This window comes from Phoenix dactylifera, chromosome 2, assembly GCF_009389715.1.
Source record: "Phoenix dactylifera cultivar Barhee BC4 chromosome 2, palm_55x_up_171113_PBpolish2nd_filt_p, whole genome shotgun sequence".
In the NCBI taxonomy this organism is placed as follows: domain Eukaryota; kingdom Viridiplantae; phylum Streptophyta; class Magnoliopsida; order Arecales; family Arecaceae; genus Phoenix; species Phoenix dactylifera.
Window position 1 is genome coordinate 28,764,963 of NC_052393.1, and position 27,937 is coordinate 28,792,899.

Here is a 27,937-nt window from a genome sequence, read left to right on the forward strand (position 1 = left end):
CAATCACTTTATCTAACAAACTATAATATATATATATATAAAAAAAAATTAAGTTCACTTTTTTTTTTTGGAGAGATTGAGTTAAGCCTGTGATGGGGAGATTTGTGTTATTATAATCATTTTTCATTTAAAAAATGTTAGATTTACATTCGAAGGTTAATGAAAAAAATGGAATATATATAATGAGGATAGTGACTTGTAATCGACTGTCGGACCGATTTAAATCAATCACGAGCTGTATGATTAACTATATTGGATCTATACTATAGAATTTTTCTACACGTCTTCTATAGTTATTTTTTAATATTTTATTTTTTAAAAATTTTAATGAATGTATTTACATTCATTTTAAGTAATCAATTCATCCATTCTATCAATAGTAATAATAATAATAATTATCAACCAAAAAAGAAAGGGAAGGGGAGATTGACTTGCACACCCCCCCCCCCCAAAAAAAAAAAAAAAAAGAAACAACACACACACGCACACACCTTTTTTTTTGGTAATCATAAATAATCCTTTTCAATCTCCTTTCTGCTTCATCTAAAGCATGTGGAAGGCACAACCATTCAATTGTTTAAATTTGAAAAGGACTCGGATAATAGATCACATGCTACTTAATAGTTTGTTAGTAGCTTCTTCTTTTTTTTGGTACACCAGCAACTTACAAATCTCGCGTGAGCACTGCCTACTGAATCAAAAGCCAAAATACTCCACACTGGTGGAGGGACAGGTACATACCGGGTCCAGACAATGTCCTCGGAATAATAAGCAGCGAAGAAGGTGACCCAATTAGTAGATTTGTTCGCTTTCCGGAATACATGCACAACCTGCAAGACATCACACTCCTGCAGTAACCATCGGACGTCCTCTAGGAGCGGATGGTCGAAGACCCCCGACCCCTCCTGTAGAATCCACTCAACCACATCCACCAAGTCCCCCTCTAGGATGACACACCGGGCCTTTAGAACTCGCCTCGCATAGGAAACACCCTTCTATGCGGCCCTGAGTTCCGCCGCCAGCACAGATGACTCGAAGGAGTAACGCTCTCCTGCTGCAATCAGCCTGGACTCATGATCCCTAATCACAAAGGCAACATCCGTGCCTTCTCCACCAGTGGACAAACTGCCCTCAAAGATAGTTTATTCATATATCATAATTATTCACATAAGAATTTTATACATTTGTTATTCATTTATCCAGTTCATAGGATTGGAGAGGCGAAACAAAAGAAAAAGAAAAAGAAGATTGGCACATATCGCATGGGGGGTTGGCCAATTACACGAGTCCTAGGATTGGATATGGGTCGGGCCACACACTTTGGGGTATTATGTTGTTTACTGGGCTAGTGTAGCTTATTATCATATTTTTCTGTTTTTCAAATCCAGAGGCATAATCGCACGGGATTGGGAAGTACGCTAGATTTTCTGATGATTCCTTCAGTTATTAGCATTTTAGAAAGACTAGTTAGAGTAATTGATTTATGTTGTCATATGATATTTTGAAACTTTGAAAGTTTGTTGTAAGTAAATTATTGATTAAAAAAAAGATAAATTTTGAGAATTTGTCATTGCTTTGATATGATCTGCAACCTTACATGCTTGTATGGTCCGCCGTACAGGTGTGCGGCATCTGTCGCAGTCCGAGCTCAGGGCATGACAAATATAGAGCCCATTTGTTTTTTACGTCGTGCTCGGGTATGTCACTAGCCTGGCCCGAAGCCAAGCCCGAACAAGGCTCGAAACAAAGCCCAAATTTAGGCCCGAATCAATTTGTTTTTGTATGTTGTTATTTAGAGAGAATAGTGAGGAAGTAAATGACAAATTTAAATGAGTTTAGCTGACAATAATGTATCACGTATCATTTACTTGTATTATAGGAGAGAGCCTAATATTTAACTAGTTAATTTTTTTGTGAAGCAACATTATGAAATGTTAAACTTCAATTTGTTCAGGCTGGACCTATTTTTGGCCTAAAGGCTAATTTGGGCTGGCCCAATTGAATTCAGGCTAAGTTCGAGCTTGGGCTCGAGCCCGGATTATCCAAAAATTTTCGGGCGGCCGGAAGCCCCCCAAAAAAAATCGGGTCGGGTTCAGATAGAGGCATGACCTAGCCCCACCCACTTCCAGTTGTATGTGAGGGCTTTTGGAATAGATTTAACATGCGTCGGACCTAATGTGGGTCAGGTTGGATCTAAGGTCCAGGTTGGGTTGGGTTAAAGGTACATGTTGACCTTAACAAATCAAAGTTGGTTTGGCCACGTATAATATTGGCACTCTAGACCTCGACTTAAGCTCATGTTTTGGACTAAGCCTAGTCCATGCAAGTATGGACATGATCCTAGCCCGAATTTATTGAGGCCCTATTTAGATCTAGGCCCGATCAAAATAGGCATGGGCCTAGCTCAAAGCCCAACCTAAATTTTGCCCCACTCAATTCCATTTCCAGCCCTAACTAGTCCTCTCATTCTACATGGTAGGCCTATAATACCAAGGCCTTTTTTAAGCCTGATGCCGAGCTGGGCCAGGTCTATTTGACTGTTAGTCGTTCGCACCCTTGTTATGGCCAATCGCCACCAAAAACTAGGTAAGAACCCAGTATCCCTCGAGCCACCCTCCCTCTCTTCTTTCAGGACTCTTTAAAATCTTGATTTTGGCCAGTGATCACCGAATTTTGGCTGAAAAGGGCAAAGCCCTTGTTTCCCCTATTTTGACCAGTTGACCTTTGTTTTTCCTCATCATTGGCAGGTTTCGCCGTCAGCGCTCGACACCGGAGTTTCCTCCTGATCCTCCACGATAAATTACGGTCATGATCGGCGATCCAGCCACCGGGTTTGCCCTGTTTCATGATTTGAGGGGTTGGAACTCCTATTTTTGATTGTCTTTAGCACCGCCGGTTGCCTGCCACCTGTTGGCCTATATAGGTCCCTGACTCAGGGCACCATCTGTAGCCATTCTCTCCTTTATACACATAATCATAACCACTATTAGGTGATGAAACACGTTGGTCTTAGAGTCATAATAAAGTCTATAAGTGTCACTATTTAGGTAGAATGACCAAGTGGATGGAGTATTTTCTATGAGGAGAATTGGATCATTCAGAGCACTAAAAATTGTTCACAACTATGGGTAAGTTTGCGTATCACATTCATATAGTTGTCGTTGTGTGAAGTGTCCAATAGCAGATTATAGTGGCTATTTTTTGCATAGCCATTATAATAGTTGGCCCTACACCGGCATGGTGTGTTTTTTATACTAAATGGTCAATGCTACGAGACCATCTCTTGAAAAATCACCATCTTAATTGGATAAAAGCCTCTCTTCGAGCTCATAAGTTTATCCAAGTGGCGGCCCCTAAGAGATCTTTGGTAGCAAGGGAAATTTGTAGCTCTCTCTCTACCGGTCCCATATCTTCTCAAGTGAAATTCTTCTCCTGGTAACCATCACCTTCTATTTCCTCCAGGTTAATTTTGTTGGCAGCATGAATGATAGGGAAGCTTATGTTGGAGTAGGTTTGATCATCAAGCATCATAGCAATAAAAAATTTATGTCTTACCAAAAAAAATAATTGTTGGAGTTGGAGATATTGTTCTTGTATGCACACATGCAAGTGATCCTTGACCTAAGGGCATGACTACATGTTGTAATTTTGATTCCATAAATTTGTAACCAAACCTTTGTATGGACAATAATACCCTGGACTCTATCCTTGATAGGAAGCATTGTAATTTATTGTTCCTTATAAAGGATTATTCCAACAAGGAATCTATTTACTAAATTTTATTCAGAATAAAGACATATCAGACATGACAGTCCTGGTACTATCCTGGTACTAGATAGTGTTTTAGTCAAAGCAATTTTCTATATTATAATTATTATTTATTTTTATTATAATAAAATATTATTCAAAATTGGTTTTATGAGTGCATCAATTTTCTATAGTGTCCACACATGATCTAGAATTTTTAATGGGCCATGAGATATTTTGGCTATGGGTTTAACAATGATTTTCCCCAATGGTCAATAAAGGACAAGTGGAGGTACTGAATTGCAAGAACAATGTATGAAGGAAGACTTCTCTGTCCACTTTACCGATCTAGGATTAACAAAATTTTATTTCTTTATATATAGGGAGTCTGGTCCACCTTACTTCATTGTGATAGTAGCACACCTATCCAGTAAGATGGGACATGGTAGATTAAAGATCCAAGTTGACTTCAAAGTCCCACACTAGTCTATCAACCTTGAACTTCTGGAATTTCTCTTAAGTTCTCTCCAAACTCAGATTCAGTCAAATTGAGTAGATAAATCAAACCTTTGCTATAAGGATTGGTTTGTATGGACTAGCATAATAAGGAAATTAGGATTTGTTTGAGTAGCATGCTCCTAGGGCTAAACCTAAGTGGTCGGCTACCTCTACAAGGACTACGGGCACCTGTCCAAGCCTAGGGTTTCCTAGATGGTTACCAACTGCAAGGGCTTATCCCTAGTTAACCACCAAGAGGATGTCCTCAACGTCGAGGAAAATGCACTAGGGTGTATGTGTGACTCGTTCAGATCATGAGTTCGAACAAATGAGACAATCCGGAAAGCAGTTTAGGTACTCTAATCAAGTTGCAAGTTTTAGTAAGGCCAGCTATGGGAAGCAGGCCATGGACAAAGAAAGGAATCAATCGTCCAACGCTAACACAATAATTCAATCTAGCGGTCGCCACATATCTAGGGATTCCAAGGGTGGCGGCATAGGAGTTAGGGTTTCTAACTAACGGCAGTAGCTCCATTAATTATAAATAGGGGAAGGGACTAGGGTTGATGTGTTTGAAAGAAATCATAGTGCTATGGCAAAGGTTGCCCAAGAAAGGGACCACATACCCAAGTGTGCTGCTCAAGAAATAGAGGGATCGGTAGGAAGAGAAGGAAGAATATTATGATTGAGATGAGGAGGACACTACCTAGTAATTTTTGGAGAGCTTGCTAGGTGCAAGTACTCTATGTAGTGCCTAGAGATCCCTCTATTCATCTTATTCATCATCTCCTTGTGCTCTTCCACCATTTCTATAGGTAAACATCTCCCATCATGCATGCAAATTATGTGATTATTGGTGATTTAAAAGAATGATCCTATTCATGCTACTCATATTGTTTTGCTATGCAACACCCTGTTGGACTGAGTCCATATTCTTTAGTGATCCGTTTCATGGGCAACCAAACAGTATATGTGGTTTCCATGCAGTGTAGAAGGGTTCACATCTTGATTTTGTTGTGGACCATGTGGGGTAATCATGTAGAAGGGGCCAACTAGAAGGCAGTTGAGTTTTGAATGTTATTGTACTTGGGCTAAAAAACTAGCTTAGTCCAACATGGTTGGTTGACATGGTTTGTCTTTTTGATAGGGTCTTCTGGTGTTACATGAGCTTTTAGGCTTTTGGATTAGTTTTTCTCTTTTTTCGATTTTCTTCATATTTCCTTTCTGTACTCATTTCATCTCTAACAAAATATAAGGTGGTCATTTCCAACATTTTGCTCAAAAAGATAAAAAAGGACTTTCATAGAAGCTACTAGATACACTCTTAGTTCTTGAGAAGGATTATTATCCCCCTTGAAAGGATTCTAAACCATTGTCTACACTATATCCAGACTGATGATCATAGTTTGTAGACTGATCAATAGCAGGCCTCAGAAGGTCATCCAATAAAGAACGAATATTGGTGGATCTTCAGAAGGGATATCCTGCACAAGCCGAATAAGTGGTTTTAGAAAAATGTCGAGCTTCATACCAAGATGCAAACTAAGAACTCGATTAGCAAGTTGAAGTACTTGGCTATCACACCAAGTTGTACTCAGTCAACAATCTGAAGTTGTACTCGGCAAGCAAACCAAAGTTGTACTTGGCCAATAGACCTAATTTGTACTCGACCAACAGTTCCAATTTGTACTCGACCAAAAGGCCAAGTTGTGTTGGGCTAGTAGTAGGCCAAGTTCTAATTAGAAGGAGGCACCTAAGACTGAGTACCAAAAATGAAGGTTGAGTATCAGGGCTGCAAGCCGTGGGGCAAAATCCAAGGAGAGTAGCTAGTTAGTAGTTAATTACCATGACCTAAAACATGGAAAGATTGGTAGCACTATCCAGAATATAGGTGTAGGAAAAAGAAGGTAACTACCATACATAGCAATACTGACCCACATAGTGCAAACCAGTAACGACAAGTATGAAAATTGAATGGTGTGACCTATCTCGGCGGTTAATAAGACCCACCTAGAAGTACCAAGTTGTAATAATAAGAGTGGACCTCTTTCCGGATTATCGGAATATTTATTATGTTTGTATCTTCTTTATTTTCAATTAATTGTCTTTTATTTCTTGTAGTTTAATCTCTTAGTTATCACCCTCCAAGTAAGTAGCATCTTAGTAGTAAAAATTTTTGAAAGTTCAAGGCAATAGGATCTACTACAATGCTCTAACCTTACCAATTCGAACCAGTAGCATGCTTGTGCATGTGTTCGATCAGTATCTTGGTTGGCCCCTCTCATAGCAAGAAAAAAAGACCAACAACCATATTATATCTAGAAATAATCTTAAGATCAAAAAGAGGTGCAAAAAATTATACTTCCAAATTTTAATTATTTGCACATTTTAGATCTTTGTCAATTCGCGTTTGAACTAGTAAGGTCCAATTTCAAGTTACCAGCCGCTCGTGTATTATAAAAAATTGGTGATATGAGTAAGATCTTTCCCATTCATGATATGTACAAAAGAGGATGCACACTCTATGTGTAACCAATGTTTCATATAAATTTTGCAATATGTGCAGCAAAGCACTGTGTGACTCCTTAGAATCATTATATCCAAGAGTGGTATTCTGTCTCATTTTTTGTTTCATATTTTAGATCTCAAACTCTGTTTGGAGATAAGAAATGTTATTCATTCCTCTAAATAAACATCTTTCTCTTAAAAAAGAATAGAAAATAAAAGAAAATCAAGAGTACAAGTCAAAAGTTCCAAGTATGAAGGAGTGAGATGTGGCTTAACCAAATCAGAAGGGGGGCTCCCTTGAGGTTGGACCCAGTCCCAACAAAATGCGACTTGAATCTAACTACAAAATTAAATTTTAACATTTGCTCATAACTACCTAGAATATGTTTTGTTGGAGGGAGTTGAGCTCTGTAATAGAAATGTGAATGAGTGACTCCAACTTCATATGTTTGTTTAGAGGGAGTCCAATTCCTATTCTCATTTTAGAGGGAATGAAAATTGCACCAATCTCTCAAAACCCAATTCCGACTATTCTGCCAGTATTCAAATCTCAATCCACCAAGTTCCCTTTAAACAATTAATTTTCCAAAAAATCCTCTATTTAATATAATTGATTTTTTGATTTTGAATCTCATTCCAATCATAAACTAAACACTTTAGAGAATAAAACCATTCTTATTTTCATTCTAAAACCAATTCTAATTCTAGTCATGAACTTAATGGACCTTTAAACTATAGATTGCGAGCATATTCGTTCATCTTTCTTATCATGTGATCCATAGTATATTAAGTAATCACCCGAGTGCAACTTTACAATGATATTCATAAATTTTGCATATTTAAAAAATTATATATAAAAAAGCCCTATATTAATTGATCACCAGAGTGTCACAACTTTTAAAATATATTGTTTATTGTAGGTAGGTCAAATATTGCAGCACAGCCAAATTGTGTCTTTTTTTTTTTTTTTTTTTTTGCTGCTGCTAAGGCAGGTGGATCATACCTAAGGAGTATAGATACACCCAATAAAATAGAAAAATAAAATACCTCGGAGTGCCAGGGACAACTCTCCATCTCTAGCCCATAGGATACTACCGAAGTAACTGGCTACAAAAGCAGTCATCCAGTCTGCAGCCCCATTAGCTTCATGAAACACTTGCTTCGCCTCCAAGATCCCTCCAGCCTCCACCATTGCCCAGATATCTTGGAGCAAAGGGTAGACACTACCATTACCCCTAGGCCCTCCAGATTCAACTGATGACCGTGGCCGAATCCCTCTCTAGGACAATGGAACTGGCCCGTAAAACACACCGGGCGTGACGAAGGTCCGCCCAAGTGGCCCTCAGCTCCGCACCCAAAATCGATATGTCAAAGAGTTAACTATCTCCTACAGCCATGACTCTAGCAGATGGGTTCCGAATAACAAAATACGCGCCATCCAAGATGGACTCATCGGAGTTAATATTAAAAAAAAATTATGCCTTTGTTTAAAAAAATAAGCATTTTTTTTTTAAAGCGGAGGGTAGGGTACTGAAAAGTATGCAGTTAAAAATTAATCTCATTGTGGGTGTTGGAGCCGCCCCTATCAATCTTTCGATCCGTTCCAAATAAAGCGCCAGTGGGAAGTCACATGTTACGGCCTGTTCGATCGACGAGTTAGAGTATTGGCGGCTGCTTTTTTGTCTTCATTCCTGTAGTTTCTAAATATCTTACTCTATAACTTTGGTTTAGTCTACATAGATATATGTGTGATTGAAGAAGGCGGCTCATTTGTAATATTTGCAAAAGCTTGCCTGTCTCTAATATTCGTCCATATAGCTTTGCACCATAGAATTTGTATTAATGGTAGAAAGTTTTCACCGATTTTTTTAGCAGTGCAAGATGAACTTGAAGGACTGTTTAGGCTTCCAAATGTTGTTTGGCTTGATTTGGAAAAAATTCGATTTGATGATAATGATATGATTGGTAGATCAATGCAAATGATCTTGGCTTGCTACCGATATTTTAAGGCATTTGCACATGGCTTGCCGCCGGCATTTTAGGGCATTTGTACATGCACCGCATTTGTGAAGCATGTGATTCATAAAAGACTATTGAATCTAATCATGGTCTCATCATGTGGTTGTAGGGTGTTCACATGTACATGGAAGGACATGAATTAAGCTATAGCATTTTTGAAACAAAAAATTCTAATTTTTCGAGAATAAATCAATTTTCTATCAAAAGAAAAATGTTCTAGTATTTTGCAAGTATTCCTATTTTTGATTGAAATACTTATCTAGGAGAGTTCTTGAAACATGTTTTAGCGCGAGAGAAGGATAAAATACTGAAGTAGTTTGTGAGCCTTTTTTTTCTTGTCAACATAGGTGACGTAAGAGGGTTAATTGGTCACAAAATGGGGAATGAACATCAAAGTTTATCTGATTTAGGTGAAGCTTTCCTTCAACTCATTTAACTCGGATTTCTCGAAAGAATAATGAAAAAAATATGAGAATTTATAAGAAAATGATGCTAGGCCTCCTTTTTGTCGATGGTTCCATATAAAAATTAATTATAATGCCTGTTGCCCAAGGTGACAAGCCAAGAGGGGGGGGTGAATTGGTTTCTTCTTAACTTTAGTGCTTTTAAAACTTTCTTAGTTAAATGCGATGGATGCTTTCTTAGGTTATTAGAGTAAGTTAAACTAATGCAAGAATAGAAAGTAAAGCAAGAGAGAATGAAAGCACAAACACAATCCAAACACAACAATATATAGTAGTTCGGTGCTCTCCTTAGCACCTACGTCCACTCCCCAAGCGTACCCTTGGAAATTCACTATAATCTCGCGGATTACAGTTGGATTGTTTTCCGGGCTCATAATCCAAAAACCTTGTTGGTTTTACGGGATCACCAACGAACCTATACAACTTTGGTTTTCCGGGTTCACCAAAAACCTTGTTGGTTTTGCGGGCTCACCAACGAACCTTTACAACTTTGGTTTTCCGGGTTTATCAAAAACCTTTGTTGGTTTTGCGGGCTCACCAACGAACCTTTACAAAGTATTCAAACAAATGAAAAGAAAAGATTTAAACTCCTAAATGAGCATATAGAACAATATGAGCAATGAAGAAGAGTTAGAAAGAAATTATCGCTTTGAAGTCGCTTGGCTCTTCTTTGTCAAGGAAGCTTCACTCTTCAATGGGGGAAGGAGCTCTTGATGCCTCTTTGAATCTGCTCAATCCCTTTCTTTGATTTTTGAATGAAGCTCTTGATGAAGAAGATTAGGGCACTTTTGTATTCTTGTGTATTCTTTGATAGACCTCTCAAAAGATATTACTCTCTGATGAATAGTGCCCCTTTAAATAGCCTCCCACCTTCTTTGGTCAAGCCCCAATGGTTAGAATTCAAAAACTAGCCGTTACTGACCTTGGGAAGGACAAAAAGTACATCTGCAGAACTATCCGTTACTGTTCAGCCCGTGTTTGGGTCGGCTCAACCTGTCCTTGGGTCGACCCAACTTGGCCTTGGGTCGACTCAAACATTCCTTGGGTCGACCCTCTCAGAGAACACAGAAACATGAATTTCAAACTTCCTTCACTTTGGTCGACCCAACCATTCTTTGGGTCGACTCAAAGTTCACTTGGGTCGACTCAACTTCTTCTTGGGTCGACCCTCTCAGTAATTCCAGAGAGCCATTTTCTGTCTGTCTTTCTGTCTTCCATTTGGGTCGACCCTCTCAGGGTTTGGGTCGACTCAAAGTTCACTTGGGTCGACTCAACTTCTTCTTGGGTCGACCCTCTCAGTAATTCCAGAGAACCATTTTATGTCTGTCTTTCTGTCTTGCCTTTGGGTCGACTCAACCACTGTGTGGGTCGACCCTCTCAGTAAATCCAGAGAGCATTTTTCCTTTGCATTTTGAGGTTCTTTGGAGGTTGGGTCGACTCATGCCTACCTTGGGTCGACCCAACTCACTGTTCATTTGTGCTGTTTTTGCAGGAGTGTGCCAGATGATTTCTTTAAGTCCCGGGGTCGACCCAATCAACCTATGGGTCGACTCAATTCACACTTTGCTGCATTCTCAAGATTAGATCCATCCAAATGAACAAGACCATATATATATTTTCAATTAAGCATATGTACTGAGAGTAATGAACTTATAAATGAAGTATCAATTTAACTTATAGCATGCTTTGGATAATTGTTTGTTAATCATCAAAATAACACTATCATCCTCAATGCCCCTATTTATACTAGTGAAGTTTTTCCTTATAAAATCATGATCTAATTACTTTTCAATTAGAAGAGGTTACAACTTTCTAAAATAGATGTGCCTAGTAAAAATAATTATGAAAAAACTAAAATCTTCTTGGAATTAGATTGACTCATGCATCAACTTGTTTTTCAATTGCTTCATCTAATTCTTTCGATATTGAGAGTTATGTCAAGTCAAAGTTTTCTTAGAAAAAAAAAATCTTTTACTTTGATCGGTTCGTTTAAAGTCTAAATATTATTTGAAAATACCGAACGTTGTATATGTTGAATCCTTTAAGTGTTGATACAGCATCATAGATCTTAAAAAATTATCTAATTTTGAAAAAAAGATTATCTCAACTGAACGCCGTATAGAAAAATTATGGCTTTAGAAAGTTGAGATGCGCAATTCGGTTTCCAAGGTAGCAAACTCGCAGACCTTAACCAGACATTCCTAAAGTTACTAGGGGTGCTGACGGTAGGTCTTGTGATGCTCGTGGATCAAGAATTCTTGTCCATTTATTCAATAATTCTAAGAAAGATAAAGTAAAAAAATAAAGTAAAAATAATGAAATCTATGGGTGAATTATTTTTTCTTTATTGAGTAGTGTTTTTTGAGAGAAATAACAAAAGGAGTAAGTTGGGGTTCAGTGGGGGTTGCTACACAGGTGAGATTTCAGCTGAATGGAATTTATTAATTAACATTTTTATTTATATTTTTTCCAAAATTTATTTCATATCCTTATGTTTTTTATTATTTCTTGAATCAAAATATACGCTTATCTAGATTTAGGTTCATGAATTCAGAATATGATATTTGATACTATAGCTTATATTTCATCTGTATTAACTGCTAACATAATACAAACATGATTTTTTTTCATGAATTATGATCCATGAATAGTAGTCAAGGTTAAAACCACAGAGGCCCAAATGGATCAAGTTGCAACCAACACCATCTACCACTGCACCAGCCATGCAAGCAGTTGTAGGAACAAGACTTCTCAACGAATTAATCGCTTTATTAGAGATAGAGCTGCAAGCAGGTTGGGTTAGATCAAGGATTTGTTTGATTTAGATCCAACCCCACTTGGATTTAGATCCAATAGCTTGATTAAACCCTATGCAGTCATAAATTGGATGGGATTGATTGAGGTTGATATTTCTTTGTTATAGATGCAATGGGTGGGTTCAGCTGGATAAGTCGAGATCCAAATCCAGCCCAATGCTTTTGGGATTGGGTCGAAGATTCGTATCGGTCGTGTCAAGCCCACGTTGGATCAAAAAATGATCCAAACAAAGATATTTAAGCCTGGCTTTGGACCTAACCCAACCCAACACTTTCTGATATGTTGGTTTGAGTCCAGTCTTGTTCGGTTGCCACCTGGACCTGATATTGGGAAGTTCCAATCCATTTGGAAAAGGCTTCTATGATTTTAAAATGTAGAAAATTTACTATGAATTCTAACATAATGGTTTAATAGAACCTTAAGAAACTTTGTTTGGGGTCATTCAAGTGATAGAAGAGGCATGTATATGATAGCTTGCGAAACCATGTGCAAACCTAAGGCTATAGAAGGATTGGGCATCCCAAATAAAGGTGAAAGTGGATCGGATAATATTTGTATGGATCTGCTTTCGTATTTAAAACTATCTGGATATGGATAAAACTTTGAGCATCCGACTAATATCCATATCCCTATCCCTATCTATATCCGTCAAAAAAAAATGAATATATATATGCATAGATAACTATTCGATCCGTATCCGAATATCCAATTCTATTAATTCCATTTATCATCCACTTAGTAATATCTTTGATTCTGTAGTAATAAAGTTTAATTATTCAATTTATATATGTATTTATATCCATGCTTTTAGTATCCGATTAGTATCTGTATCTGTTTAAAACAAAAATGGACATAAATTTTTGCATACAACTTACATCCATATCCGATCCAATTTCAGAATCAAAATAATGACTACCGGTGGGAAGTATAGATGAGCAAAGTTACTGGTAAGATTATAATGGAACCTGATTGCTTATTAGCTTGTGTGTCGAAAGCGAAGTATCACTTTAATGGGAATGGAGGACTTACAACCATCCAAGAAATGCATCTGCTGTATGGAAGAAAATTTGTATGGTCTCAAGATTGATAAGCGACAATTTCGTTTGGTTGATTTTCAGGGGAGATGCCACTTAGTGTGAAACATGTTGTTGGTTTGGACATGAACCTACCTCAAGAATACCCTAATGCTACAATATACATCAATTGACAGACCACCCTACTGTAGATCATTTTATCTTGGAAGAAGCTAATTGGAATGCTAATCTTGTGGATCAATGCTTTCCTCCAACTGTTGCATTTCAGATTAAACAAACTCCTATTGCCATTGCCTCAAAAAGTGACCAATTATGTTGGGGACAGGCTATAAAAAAAGGGTGGATGTTAGGGCGGTCTATCATCGACTAATGTTGCAGATTGGTTCTGTTTTGAACAATTCAATTCCAGGAGTGAGGAAGCTTGGAGTTCATGTTCATGTTCGCACTTTCTGTGGAGATTGGTGTTTGGTAAACTTATGACAAAGACTTTACTGGCTAGCAGAATTTTCTCGCTATCTCCTACCTATCTTCTATGCAAAAACCATCAAGACACCATGGATCACATGTTATTCCACTGCATCATGTTTTCTCCAATCTGGCATTTAATTCTAAACCCAGATTTGCTGCAGATCCACTCATATCAGAAGGCAGTGGATTATCTGCTGTCATCTACAAATTCCATCCCGATAATGGAGGCTAAGGGCTCACCTGGCTTGTGAAAAAAGAAGGGAAAAAAGTGTGGTCAGCAGAAAAATAATGAGATGTCCCTTGTTTGGTTGGAGTTTTCAAAAGAGAGAGAAAGAAAAGTTGTATTCAAATGGGAATATAATTCCCAGAAAAGTCTTTCCCATAAGAAACATGAAAAAGTTATTTTCCCATGAGCCGAAAATTACTTCATTTTTATTTTTTCCCAAAAAAACCTTCAGCATTAAAGAGGCATTAAAGATCTAATTTTTATGAAGGGTATAATAGAAATTACTCATACCTTTTCCAGAAAAGTAAATGGTCTACCAAACATAAGCATTCCGAAAATCTGTCACTTTCCTATTGTCAACTAAACATGCTAAAAGTACTTTTGCAGACATCCTCTTTTCAGAAATCTACTTTTCTCGAATCATATTCCTAGAAGAAAAAATATTTCCAGCGAATCAAACGAGTCCTAAAACTTTTTTGGCTTTTATTCTTTGGCTAATCTTGGAAAGGTAGAAATGTGTGTGTTTCAGAATTGTGCTGTTGATGCTGGTATATAATTGTTCACCAAAGGCAGTCTTCCAAATAAGAGGCACTCAAGAGGTACTCAGTTGAAAGACTCTGGAATCTAGTGCTGCCATTTACTGCAAGTATTTGCGGATCATCTAAAAGAAACCATTGCATCTTGGAAGCTCTCACGACACAGTTTATTAAAGTGAATTTTGATGGTTCGGTTCGGCCTAATGCTGCAGGTACCGAGTTTGTTATTCGGAATAATATAGGAAGAGTTCTTTATGCTGCATCAATCCCTATAATTACAAATTCTGTACCTATAGCAGAATCTATGGCTGCATGGTATGGATTGAAAAATATAGTTCAGGGTGATAAACTTTTGATCGAAAAGGTACTCAAATACAGTGGTGAAATGGATTAATGGGAAGGAGTCTTCGCATCAACCGGCCTTGAGAAGCATCAAGATGATATACGCCACTCTCCAACTTTGCTTGTCTTCATGTTCTTCGAGAAGCAAATCAGGTAGCTGATTGTTTGGCAAATATGGCCTGCATTGAACATCATCATAAAGTATCTTCTCAATCCATTAGTGCAGACTGCAGACGCTTCGGGCATTACCTTCAAACGTTTGTAGCAAGTATCTTCTCTCCCTGTTACCAAAAAAATAAATAAATAACGGTTGCAAATGGTACTTGCTTTACTCTCTAAACAAGTATTTGTGACTCTAGTAGAATTTAAAGAAATCCTTGAATGTTCGTGCTGTAAGATGAGAATTGAAGAAGGATCTAAGCTTGACAGTTAATGCATTTATAAAGGAAATTACACACATCTCTATTACTATAATATAATGCGGGTTAATTACCTAGACCTTCATCCATGATCTTTTAGACACTGTCCTTGATAAAAACCTGCCCATAGAAATAGACAATAGTAGACCAGCCAGAGTAAGAGTGCATTTTGTCAAACAGGCGATCACAACCATAAATCTTAAACATGATCACAGTCATGCATGCTCTTTCTATTCATTCCATCTGTCCAGCACTAATGCAATAAAGCTTTTATATATACTTCACTTTTGAGAGCAAATTTCCACCATGGTCCAAATAGTTTCATTGGAAAGACAAGAAAAGATGGAGCAGCCTTTCCACATGTCAATCAAGTTATAGGCAAAAGTACAGCATCAACTTTCTCAAATTTAAGGAAAAAGCTCATACTGGTGGTACTTTACAGCTTCTGAGTCTTGAGGGCTGAGGTTATTTAAACTCACAGTATGAACTTTCTCATTGAGAGAAGGCCTTTATTATCAAGTTGTACACAAATAAATTAATTTCAAAGTTCAAATAATACATAACACAACTCACACCACACCAAGCTAGTTTTTTGCTCAAGCACTGCTAAAACCTCATGGCTGAGCCCCTAAAACTTTCAATTGGATCTCAGCAAAACAAATACATAATATCTTCTAAAATGGTTAGCAAGTAGAGCTTTCTTAACTTCAACATCGATAAAGCCATGTGAGGCCCTATCCTCCATATTCCCTCACGATCAGGAAACATATTCTGTAACCACTTAACAAAAACAAAATATATATATATACCATATACTTATAACAACTGTCTGATGATGTCATGGCCTATTGGCCCCTTGTAAGTTTGAAGCTGCTTCCTCCAAACAACCCTCAATCTGAAACCCATTGAAATCAATGAAAAGAAAATAATTGAAGCTTTTCTGTGAATAACCAAATTAATATTACCAACATGGAGTAGGATAATCTTTGCATGTGGCATGTTTAAAATATTTTCACTTGTGCGCCTAAACTTTGAGCTTGCTGCTCACGCCCATCTCCAGCCTTTCTACACTTGCTTCGATATTTTCATCAGTGAGCTTTTTATCTCTGCTCTTAAGCCATGGGTGCTGCAGGCAGTCTGCAGCTGTTGGCCGCTTCTCAGGAGCAAAATCAAGTAGAGGGCAAAGAAAGTTAGCAAATTCTTGGGCATCCGAGTCAAGAAATTTGTACTTCTCAACAAGAAGACGATCCAAGGGCCAGAATTTCAGCCTTCGGATTCTCTTCAGGTCTCCATGCCTGTCAAAGAAGTCCTTTGATTGAGATCCCGAAGTAGCAATCTGTGCTCAGGAGGATAAACAGTTAATACTTAATGACTGCAAGAGTGTTGGAAGAATAAAAAGAAAATCTCACCTTTCGAGGCATTTTCCCAAGTAGCTCCATCATCAGAGCCAAGTGATCCTGTCATCCAGACGCAGAACTATGAATTAATAAAATAAATCCAATATCCAGAAGGCATTCATCTATTAAGAGAGCAGTGAAGTACAAACACCAGAAAAACCACATGTTTCTTATGACCAAGAAATGTTCGATAGCCTACTCATCACGAATAGCTAGTATTACAACTAATAATATATAGAACCAAAACTTTCTAAATATTCAGCTCCAGAAACAAAATTCAAAAGCCAAAACGAGTTACTGGAAGAACTGCGAAACTTCAGGTGCATATTGGAAAAAAAAACTAGTCCTTTGGATAGACACAATCTTCAGGTTAATGTGAGAAAAGATAGCAATGGTGCCAGAAGAAATTATAGCCACCCGAGTGACACCGGAGCACACAATCCCCAATAAAAGAAACAATGATAATGTAAATCAAGTTTCAGACAGAATGTATAATCCCTATGTTTTAAGGGTTACACGATCTGGTGCTTTCTCAACCAGAAGTCTTCTCTATTCATTGTCACACTTTTCTCAGCATAATTTAAAGATAAGGTCTATCTGATGTATAAGTTATACATCTTCTCAAAAAAAAAAAAGTTATACATCAATCCAAATAGCCCGTTGATTCCTATGGCTTGCCAAGTTAGTCCAACGACCAACATTTGTTTTTGTGTTGAATAGAAAGTACAATAAGCAGAGTTCCATATTGTGTTCAAAATAACTTGTTTCAAAACCATGCCATTTGGGAGACGATAACCAGTAAGTTATCCCATATTTTACATTTTATGCATGTCAAGAATAATCAAGGATATTAAAACACATTAAAAACGATTTATTTCATGACATTTAAAGTAGAAGTTGTCAACAACAAAACCACACTCATAAATGAAGGTTTGTTTTTCTTTCTTTTTTAATAAAAAGATACTGTGAACCAATAAAGAGAATTCTTCCTTCCATTTTATATCAATGATATCCAAATCCCTCCATACATGACACATTTTCACAATAGTAACTGAATTGGAAGCTGGAAATATCAAAATAAGTTTTTTAGAACATGTTATCAAACACATATCCATACAACAGTTTGATTTCATAATTATTTGATCTCAAAATTTCCCAAGGATCTGAATTTCAAATGTTGTATTATGGGAAAACCATCCAGCCAATACTAACAATTACCTGGCTATCTAACTTGTCTCAGGCAATGAACAACATCTGCAAGAAGCAGGGCATTGGCAAATTATGCATAAAAAGCATGAGCATACATAGAGAATACTTATGATAGGAATATAGAGATGTGAATAATTTAAATTAACTGGAATGGATTTATAGTGAATATTGTCTTGTGTGACAGGAATGCTGGGGTGATTCCATGTTTGGGAACGCTATATGTGGGTATTCCATGTTTGGGAAACTACTTGAACCTTAATTAGGTGGCTTCTTGGTCAGTTATCCAAGGTTACTAGAAAAGCTCTTTTTCCAAGGCTCTCTTTCAGCACAGATGGCCATACAAAGACTTGGACTCTCTCACAGGTTGCTGATGCAGAACAGACTTAAATGATTAAGAACATCGATGAAGATTTCAGCAAGTTAGGAATGTTTCTTTTTTTATGTACTCTCATGCTCAATCTAAGTTTTAAATTTGGCACATGAAAACTTTTTCTAAGAAAAGACTTCAAAAATTGGGATTTCACATGGAACACCAAATGGAAACACCCAAAAAACACATTGAAACATAAAGATCTTACAACTTCTCAATTCCATTTAACCCAAAGTAGGGGTTGTAGACACTTAACCTGGTTAAAGTGAGATTCTCTAAAGCCAAGCTGAAATTAGTCTTAGAAATCAAGCAAAAAATGGCATAGAATGGGAGATAAGTACCTATTTCTGCTAAATATAAATCATATCACAATTCTCACACTAAACTGAAACATCACCTAGATAGTGCAAGCACCCCATTGTGCAACTTAATGCCTAAGCCTATGAAGCTCATCTCTGTAGATACACCCCATGTTGATCCTCAATATTATGCCGCGGGTGCATGAAGAAGAGAAGATCAAGGAAAACTTTTTGTGCATTTATAAATTTTTAAGAAGAAAAGTCATACGGTCAAAAAACTTAACACAAACATTTTCAACTTCAATCAGTAACACCACAATCTGCCACATATGCCAAGGTCCAGTATATGTTACCAAAATCAAATTTAGATGTCTTTGAGCTACCAGTTAATGCTTCAATTGCCATATCATAAGTTAATATTATTTTACTAAAAAACTAATCTCATATGGCTGGAGAGAGAGAAAAAATTGATCAGGTGAAAAAAAAATACTTTTACCTCGTAATTAGTTATAGGCAACACAACTGCCATGTAATAATATATATCAAAATCACATTTAGATCACGTTACAACTAATGCTATAAATAGTCATATAAGGAGTTCTCCCTTTCTCAAAAGAGAAGATTTTCTTGTAGTTGGAGAAAAACTACAGAAAAAGTTGAAGGTATATAGCCAAGTGACTTAGGATCTCAACCTCATCAGGAACCTAATTTTTGCATTATTGACTTTTTCACATTAAAAATATAAACTAGATCAATATTTCTTCAACACTCATTCTTAACATTGTCCATTGCAAAGTGAATATTCTTCACAAACTAATGAGTGGCAAGAAGTTAAAGCAATCACCTTCCTTGAAGACATGATCTATTGATACTAGATCTATGTCTTCTCATATGTCGTCTTATGGCATTCATTCTAGAAGTGCCACAAATTTGAAACTTGTGCTTTCACATACCAAGGAGTTCATCAAACATTCCCAAAATGCTCTCTATCACTTGACTCATCATTGCAAACCCTGGATGGAGTGATGCATCACCCATCAGGACTTTTGTTCTTACACCAATTTGAGCTAATCTAGGCTAGGATTACAAGTTAAATGGTCACAAAGATTTAGGTGTGACTGTCTAAATATTGATGGTAATACTATTCAAATCCCAATCGATAACAAAATAAAATAGAATGGAAGAAATTTGATGCAAAAAAAAAAAAAGCCATTTCCATGGTTCCCATGGTTTAAAGAAATTAGATGTTACCAGAACCTTTAACATTCTACCTAGAGACTTGGCATGAGTCTCACATGTATAATGTCATACAGCAAAATAACCTCCAAATAACTAAACACTGGAACCATTTCTTAGAAGTATCATAAGCATAACTTTCAAGCTTTATCCCAACTATTTTGGGTCAGCTTCACAGACCCTTATTTGCCAAGTATCCGAATTAGCACTCCAATATTATTTGAAGCTTTTCCACATCTTCTCACGACTTCCAATCATGTTACTTTTAGGTCTTCCTCTTCTATTTCTATATTTTTCAGCATATGTTAAAGTATCCATGGTTATTAGAGCACCCTCGGAACTTCATAGTACGCCCACACCATTATGATCGGTTCTCCTTGGTCCTAGGCCTTCATACGTGATAAGACATCGCCACATGTCTGATGCCTCATACATACCTTTTTGTTTATAAAAGTACATCCCAATTAGCCTAGCTCTTGATGATGAGAGACAAACAAGAGTAAACCAGATAAAAATGAGGGTGCATCATCAAAGTTGGAATCACACCCAACAATGCTTCCATTATGTGATTACAGTGATCCATGTGTTCCTTCACATTATATTTTCCCAATAATATCTAATTTGTGCAACTCTTGTAGTTTTCTAATATCATACTCATTTGTCGGTCCAAGGTCTGTTGAACCAAGCCGAACCAGCCGATTCGAGGCATACCAAACCAGACTAGTCAGTTACCTGCACAATTCAATCCATTGATTCAAAACAAAAGGAAAGGGAGGAGAGAGAGAAAGAGAGAGAGGGAGGGAGAGGGCGAGGGAGAGGGAGGAGGAGAAGGAGAGAGAGGGAAAGGGAGAGGGAGAGAGGCCGAGAGAGAGAGAGGACTTGAAAGCCCTCATACATGAAGTCGGCAAACCATTTGCCGACTTCAGTTCAAAATCAGCAAACGGTCTGGCGGTCTGCTAGTTCACTTTAGTGAAGTCCGCAAACTATTTGCCGACTTCAATTCGAAATTGGCAAAAAAACGGTATGTCTCGAAACGGAACGATATGAACCGTACTACACTGCATCGATCGTCAACCAATACAAGCCCCGGTATTGCTGCGAACCTTGTAACTTGTCACTCTATCCTGGCCTGACCACATCAATCTTAGTTTTTTCATATTTTATATATTTAACTTGCTTTCCTTTTAACCCACTCCATTGCCCAACATTATGAGTTATAAAACATTGTAGGCCTAACTGTTATTTCATAAAATTTTCCCTTTAGGCTATGTTTGATTTTCAGAATCCAAAGTTCAAGATTCGCTGGATTTAATGGAGTAAACTAACACTCTATTTGGATGAAATTAATAGAAGAGAAAACAAGAGAAAAGCGAAGGGAGAAAATCAGAGAAAAGAAGAGAATAAAATGACTCTCTCCTCTTGTTTGGGGAATAAAGGAAACAGAAAAAAAAAAATCGAGCGTCTAGCTTCTCTTCTCTCCAAATCTCTCAACTTTCAAAGAGAAAAAATTGTGGGTTTGGAGAGAGATGATTTCTCGCCATTTCTTTTCTTTTCTCACCACTTTTTCCTTTACTTTTGGGACCAAATGAGTGAAACTTGATTTCTCTCTTATCCTCACCTTCTTTTCTCTTCTCTCTTTCTCTCAAACCAAACAGAGCGTAAGGGAAAAGTGGAGGGTTGACTTGTCTCACATTTCTAATGAAGTTATTCTGTGTACCAACTTTCAAAAAATGCTTGTTTTGCCTTTGAGAAAAAGTGATTTAACTAAGGCGCTTAAAGGACCATTTGAATAAGGTGGACAACTAGGTTAAAGTGCTCTTTGTTCCAACATAACCCCTACCTAGGCAAGCCTATTTATATTTCAAAAGCAACTCTCCACTTCTTCCAACCAGCTCAAATTCCATTAGATATCTCTTCATCATATTGTATATAGATTTTAGATAACGAAACCAATTACTCTAGGGTATCTTTTTTCCATCAATATTAATTAAGGCTTCATCTTTGTTTTTGTCTTCTCTAAAATTGCATTTCATGTACTTTGTTTTTGTTTTGCTAATTTTCATTTATCCTTTTAGGCATTTTTCCATAACCCAATCTAAAATTTAGTCAAGTTCTTAACATCAATAGATTGTACATCTTTTTGAATGCAAGCAGTAAGTTCATTTGTAATGTGAGCAAAAAAAATATGGTCTCAACTAAGGAATACCGAACTGACCCGAACCGGGCATTTCAGCTCATATCGAACTATACCAACACTGGCCCGAGATGGTTCAGCCATTTGGGTCAGTTCGTCTACAAAGACATACTCAATCCCAAAGTTTGCCGACCCGGTACTGTGCCCATATGATGCCATGCCGGAATGTACGGAACAAGGAGAGGGAGGAAGAGAGAGAGGGAGGGAGAGGGAGAGAGGAGGAGAGGAAGAAGGAGAGGGAGGGGGAGAGAGAAAGGGATAGAGAGAGGAAAGGCAAAGGTGGAGACATCATGGCACCGTGATGGCGTCGTCCTCTACAGCAAACCCTGATCCAACAAACAAACGAAGGTGGAGAGAGAGAGAGAGAGAGAGAGAGGGGGGGGAGTCTAACCTTGAGCGACGTCTAACGTAAAGGCCTTTGCGAGGCAGACAGAGCTAGCAAGAGAGTACAAAGTGCGGGCATGAAAGCAGAGAGAGTGGGCTAGAGAGCGGGGAGAGTGGGCGAGAGAGCAGAGTCCTATGCATCTCGAAGCTTCTTTTGAAGGAATAAAACATACCAATGGAACGTTTAATAGCCCAAACCTGCAATAGCAACCAAACCATCCATGTCGGCTTCAGTTCGGTAAGGGCTGAACCATCCGGTTCGAGTCAATTCGGCATTCCTTGCTCAGTCCACTTTGATAAGCGTATTCAAGAAGCAAGTTAGAGTCACAAAGTTGCTTAAATGATCAAATTTAATTGTGCTTTTAGTCCTTCATCTTCAACTGTGTCCAGAGAAGACTTTAACAATTAAAAAAGGGCGTCTGACAACTGCATCTTAAATAGAGTTAAATTTTACATCCACATCCATGAGTTCCCTCACATTTTTCTTTCTTTCTTCATAAACAACTATCCTTTAGATCAATAAATGGAGCTTAATTTGGTTTCCAACTTAGTAGGTAAATTTGATTGAATACTAATTTGCTGGACTATTAAGACTCCAAAGGAAGGAACTATAAGGGTCATATGCTGCAAAAGGCCTCCATGGGCCAGCTGAAAAGCGGAATAGAATGAAGTGTAAAAACCTCTAAGAAACCTAGTTAGCTTTCACTCTTCCATGATGTCAAGGACAGAAAATTTCCTCAAAAACATTTCATTCTTCAAATAGCTACCTACTTTAACTCAACTTACCTAAACTTCCAGTAGACATGGGTTACATCATTCAAAAAAAGGATATTGATTAGTTTGGAGAATGCCTTATTCAAGTATCATGGATCATAACCCTCATAACTACTTGACACCACTTTTACCAAAAGAAGCTTTAAAAGATTTAGGTTGTTTCAGCTCAAGTAGGTCATATCTATAACACCCCATCATGACAAAACATTAATAATACTAATCTCTTCCCAATGCATGTTCCTCAAAAGTCTTGAACATAAAAGAACTCTAGTTTCTCGAATTGCACTTTTAATACCCAGTTACCTCCTTAACCTTCAAGATGTCACAAATATAAGTAATTCCTTATTTCCTGGATTCCAATCTTTCAAAAGAACTTTTAAGCAAAATGTTGAAATTACTAATTCGGAAGGACACAACACTGAAAAGAAAATAAGTATGAATTGAAGCTTCCAGATGCAGCAAGGGGGGGAAAGCAATGGGCTATAAAAGGGCTCAAGATATTATGCCAATTTCAAAGGTCCTACCTCCAAATGTTGCTTGTGGTCATTAAATTCAATGATTTAGCACAGCCAAGCGCAAAATGACAACATTTTTTCAGCCATCTGTGGGGCCCTTAATTACATGAACAACAGATCAGTCCAAGAGCATATTTACGTGTAGCAGTGGGAGGCAAGGACCTCAAAAAGAGGGGAAAAAGGGTAAAGAAATGCCTATGATGCAGGTGTGGGATTGAGCTTCCAGGAGTCTTAAATTGAGTGCAGCCCTTAAGTAGAAACATTTCAGCTACTTAATATCAGGATTGGCTCCAAATCTCCACTTTTTACTACCAAAGGCTGGGTACAAACTTTGTGAATCAGCAATGTGAATGGAAAATTTGATAGTGGAGATCCTGATGTTGCTAGGTTTCATCGTTTTTGGTCCAACTATAGCTTATTTAACAAGAATACATATATCACGATGCCATGTTCAAAAAATTTGCAATTGGTTATAGAGCTGGAGTCATCAGAGAAAGATTACATACATGTTGACTCACCAATCTAGTAGAAGATGATGAGGGCAGAAAGCAGGATTTCTAATGCAGCAACAAATAGGTATTTACATGCTGAACACTGAGTATGTTTCATCCTCTCGCTCTCTTAAGCTAGTAAGGGTATCTTGCCCTGCATGCTACCATATCCACAAAGTCCTTGGCACATTCCAAAAAACTGTAATCATCTTAGAAATCTATATATTAGTATATTTTTCAGCTTGTAGAAGGTCATATTACAGTTCCATTATTCTAGTTGAGTGTCACAGCTTAGGATTTTATTTTTTTAACAATAGCTTTGTTCAATTATGAAATTTATACAAATCATGGTATCATGTGGATTTTTTTCATGAAAGAATAGATGCAGATATTGTTTGACATAATGAACTAATAGGAAGTGATGAGGGCACAATCATTATGTATGCCTTGAGAGCAAGATCTGATAGCCAACAGCAATAGTTGGGGTATCACATGGTGGTCATGGTTGTAATTAGCTAATATGCTATTTACTCTCTTACAACTCAGCGACAATATATTTCTGCCACTTACTACAATATCCATAAAGTCTTTGGGCATTCCCACTATTTGAATAATTCCAGTATAAGAAAATTTTAAATTAGTAAAATAACATATTATAGTCTCTTTTTCCGTTGACTCTCCTGCAATGGATATTCCATTAGAGGTCTCAAAACTTGCTTATGTAACCAATTGCATATCCATCCTCTGTTGGTTCCTGATTCATTTCTTCTATGCATATATCTAGTCAATATCCTAGAGTTCTCATTTTATTTTTTTTTCACAATAAGAAAGATGAATTCAAGAATGAAACACGATTCCCACTCCCACCTCATATAGTCATAGGCAATTACTCATACAGTCTGAGTATACAATTTCTAAAGTCATTTCAAGAGAAAGTATGTTTTTGGCATCCATAAAGAAACTAAATTTATGGAAGAGAAAAATTCTCAACAACGATCCTACCTGGACCAAGTACGCAAACAAACACAAGATGTTTAACCCAAAGAGATGCCAAGACAAACATCATTGCATGCGCATTACATGTTTACACGGATAAAGATTACTGTCCATTCACTTACTACTCACAGCTTTCCGTACTAGCATCCATCAAATCAAGGCAAGGCATTACATTCTATGGTTCATGAACCAGAGCAAGCAAAGAAGGAATAAACAAACATACCTCATCTTCGCTATATCCTTGTCCCTCCTTAGGTGTAAACAACATGTCACCAGTTGCAAGCTCAAAAGCAATGCAAGCAAAAGACCATATATCAGCTGAAAATGAGTACCCTGCCCGGAGAATAACCTCAGGAGACCTATACTGCCTTGTCTGAATATTATCTGTAAACTGCTTATCCACCCAACAAGCATTCCCAAAATCCACAACCTTGCATCTCAAATCAATCCCATCCAAGCTCCTTTCCCGCTGTGTCGGCTGCAATGTTCCTCCCATTGATGATCTTCTCCCAGATATCCTTGCTGCTGCCCTCCTTGCTTTTTTCTTCAGCTTCTTCTCAATGCTACTGGCCACAAGTGCCCCATTTGCATTGCCCTCAGGCCTCTCAAGGATTGGGGGAAAATCCAGATCGCACAGGATCTTTCAAAGGATCAATGGTAGAGACAAGAAGAACATTTTCCAGTTTCAAATCTGCATGAATGAGACCGAGCTCCCTGTGCAAGTAATCAAGACCCAACAAGATTGATCTGCATATGTCTCTAACCCTGTTCAGGCCAATGCCCTTATATCTGTTGTACCGGATTAGCCGGAGTAGGCTGTCACCAAGGAATTCAAATACCAAGCAAAGATGCTGCCCATTTGGGCCAGCATGCTTAAAATGGTCCAGAAGACGAACTATGCACTTGGAATTTGAGGGATCTCCTTTCGCAATTGCTGAGAGAATCTCAATCTCATGAAGAGCAGCTTGAGCAAACTCTGCTGCACTTTTTTGAATTTTCAGGGCTACAAATCTCTGCAAAACAAATTGATTTTAAAGAAATCTTTAGATTGGACATCACGTCTGGAGAGAGAGAGAGGGGGGGGGGGGGGAGATTTTCCATTTATTATAAAACTAAAGTGGAGAGGGTCATAAAGGCAAGTCCATGAAGGACTAAAACACTGATTCAAATATAACATCTAAAAGAAGATATTCTTGACGGTAAGCATCAACTTAAAGTGATCAATCTACAAATATAAAATGAAATGTTAGATGCGGCGAAATAAAGAAATTACATTGATCAAACTCATAAAAGCAAAGTGAAATAAATATGCAGTCCTCCATCAGCATCCAGCACGAATATTTAACACTGATAAAGGTGAAAATTGAACAAAAAGACACAAAAAGCAACAGATCTCTGCAATAAGAAAAGACAAACGCATATATCAATAAACGAAAGGAATAGAATTTATTGAAATTTGTGCATCTTTCTGAGAAATCGAAAGTAAAAAAGAAAGAAAAATATCACTATTTTATTTAAAATAGGATCCAAACAAAAAGGTGGGTAATAATCACAACAGTAAAACAAGCAGATCACTAGAATCCAAGGACAGCCCATACTACATAACAGATTAAGAAGACATAATAATGAAAGAACGACCCAGGGTTCTCGATTGGACAATAACAGTTGAAGCAGCTAATCTCAATCCATCATGAGCCGACACAATAATTTAATCAATTGTCGCACGATTCATGCGCATAGCAATTCAAAGTAAAAAACCAAACGGAAAAAGGACAGATCGTAAAAGATGAGATCTTTAAAGCAGAAATCGCGTGAATTCCCAGAAAAAAAAACTGCCGATTATAAAATGAGGAAATCCACAATAATCCGAATAAATATATCCAAGATGAGATCTTTTCCATCGTTTTGAAGCAATCGAGGAAGGCTTGGGGGGGTGGCGGATCGAGTACTTTGCATCGGGTGTCGAAGGCGAGCCAGACGGTGGAGAAGTGGCCCCATCCAAGCTTCCGCTGGGCGATGTACCGGCCGCCGGCGAACTGGTCGCCGACTCGGACGGCGTGGTAGCCGCCCTTCCGGTAGGCGTCGACGCCCTCGTCCTCCTCCCCCGACCCCGACGACGACGAGCACGACATCACTCTCCCTCTCCGCCTCTCCCTCGATCTCTCTCTCCTCTCCTCCCTTCGCTTCAATCCCACTCTTTGGTCGCTGGAGAGAAAGAATCCCACCACCTAAGAAGAGGCGGAAGGGGGGTTTTCTTTCTCTCTCTTTTTCTCTCTTTTTTTCCGAGTCCCGGGTTTCTCCTTTCCCCTTTCGTCGGTTGGGGAAACGGGGTCGTGGCTGAGTTTTTTTAACGTGACGCCGGATCCGACTGTGAAGCGATCTCAAATGCTATTTCTGGGTGCCTCTCTAGCTTAACATAATCTGCCCCACAGGACAAGGGATTTGAAGGTTTGTGGATGGTCCTTCTCAACGTTTTTATTAGCTGATAGCTATGGCTTGCGGCTGGGCGCGGGCTGGTGCTCATAGAAAGTGGGACCCAGTCATTGTGGAGCTCCAGCTGTTGCAGTTTGATTAGCCAAAAAGGATTGGCAGCCAACCTGAAAAGTATGAGTTACTGTTTGTTTAGGGTTGTGAGGGCAGGCTTCTCAAACTTTTTATTAGCTGATAGCTCTATGGTTTTAGTTGTATGAAATTCTTGCAATCAAAAAATATGGAACTTCTGGTCTAATTCAGAATCTTTGGCCTTTACAAGACAACAATGGTAGGAATTTACTGTAATAAAGGCTTTGTTGCCTGCCTCTCTTTTGAAGAACTCTTTATTGGTAGATTAGTATTAGTCAATTGCTAATTGGAGTTTTATTAAGAAAATAAGATACTTTGCCCTTCCTAAGCATGCAATATCACATCCTTTTACTGAATTTTATTATGTTGGTTATAACATATTTGAAATGGATTTTGTTTTACCTAAATGAACTAGTCAAGCTAGCCATCTTA

General features: G+C 37.9%; 1 protein-coding gene across 1 annotated transcript; it reads right to left on the reverse strand.

Moving 5' to 3' along the window:
• Positions 1 to 15,453: 15,453 nt before the first annotated feature.
• On the reverse strand, positions 15,454 to 27,319 carry LOC120109970 (SRSF protein kinase 2-like). Its single transcript, XM_039123888.1, is given in 5 exon segments — positions 15,454 to 16,414; positions 16,488 to 16,535; positions 25,167 to 25,559; positions 25,561 to 25,956; positions 26,893 to 27,319. Coding segments are annotated over 5 exon segments (1,332 nt in total). The 5' UTR covers positions 27,076 to 27,319; the 3' UTR covers positions 15,454 to 16,102.
• Positions 27,320 to 27,937: the final 618 nt, after the last annotated feature.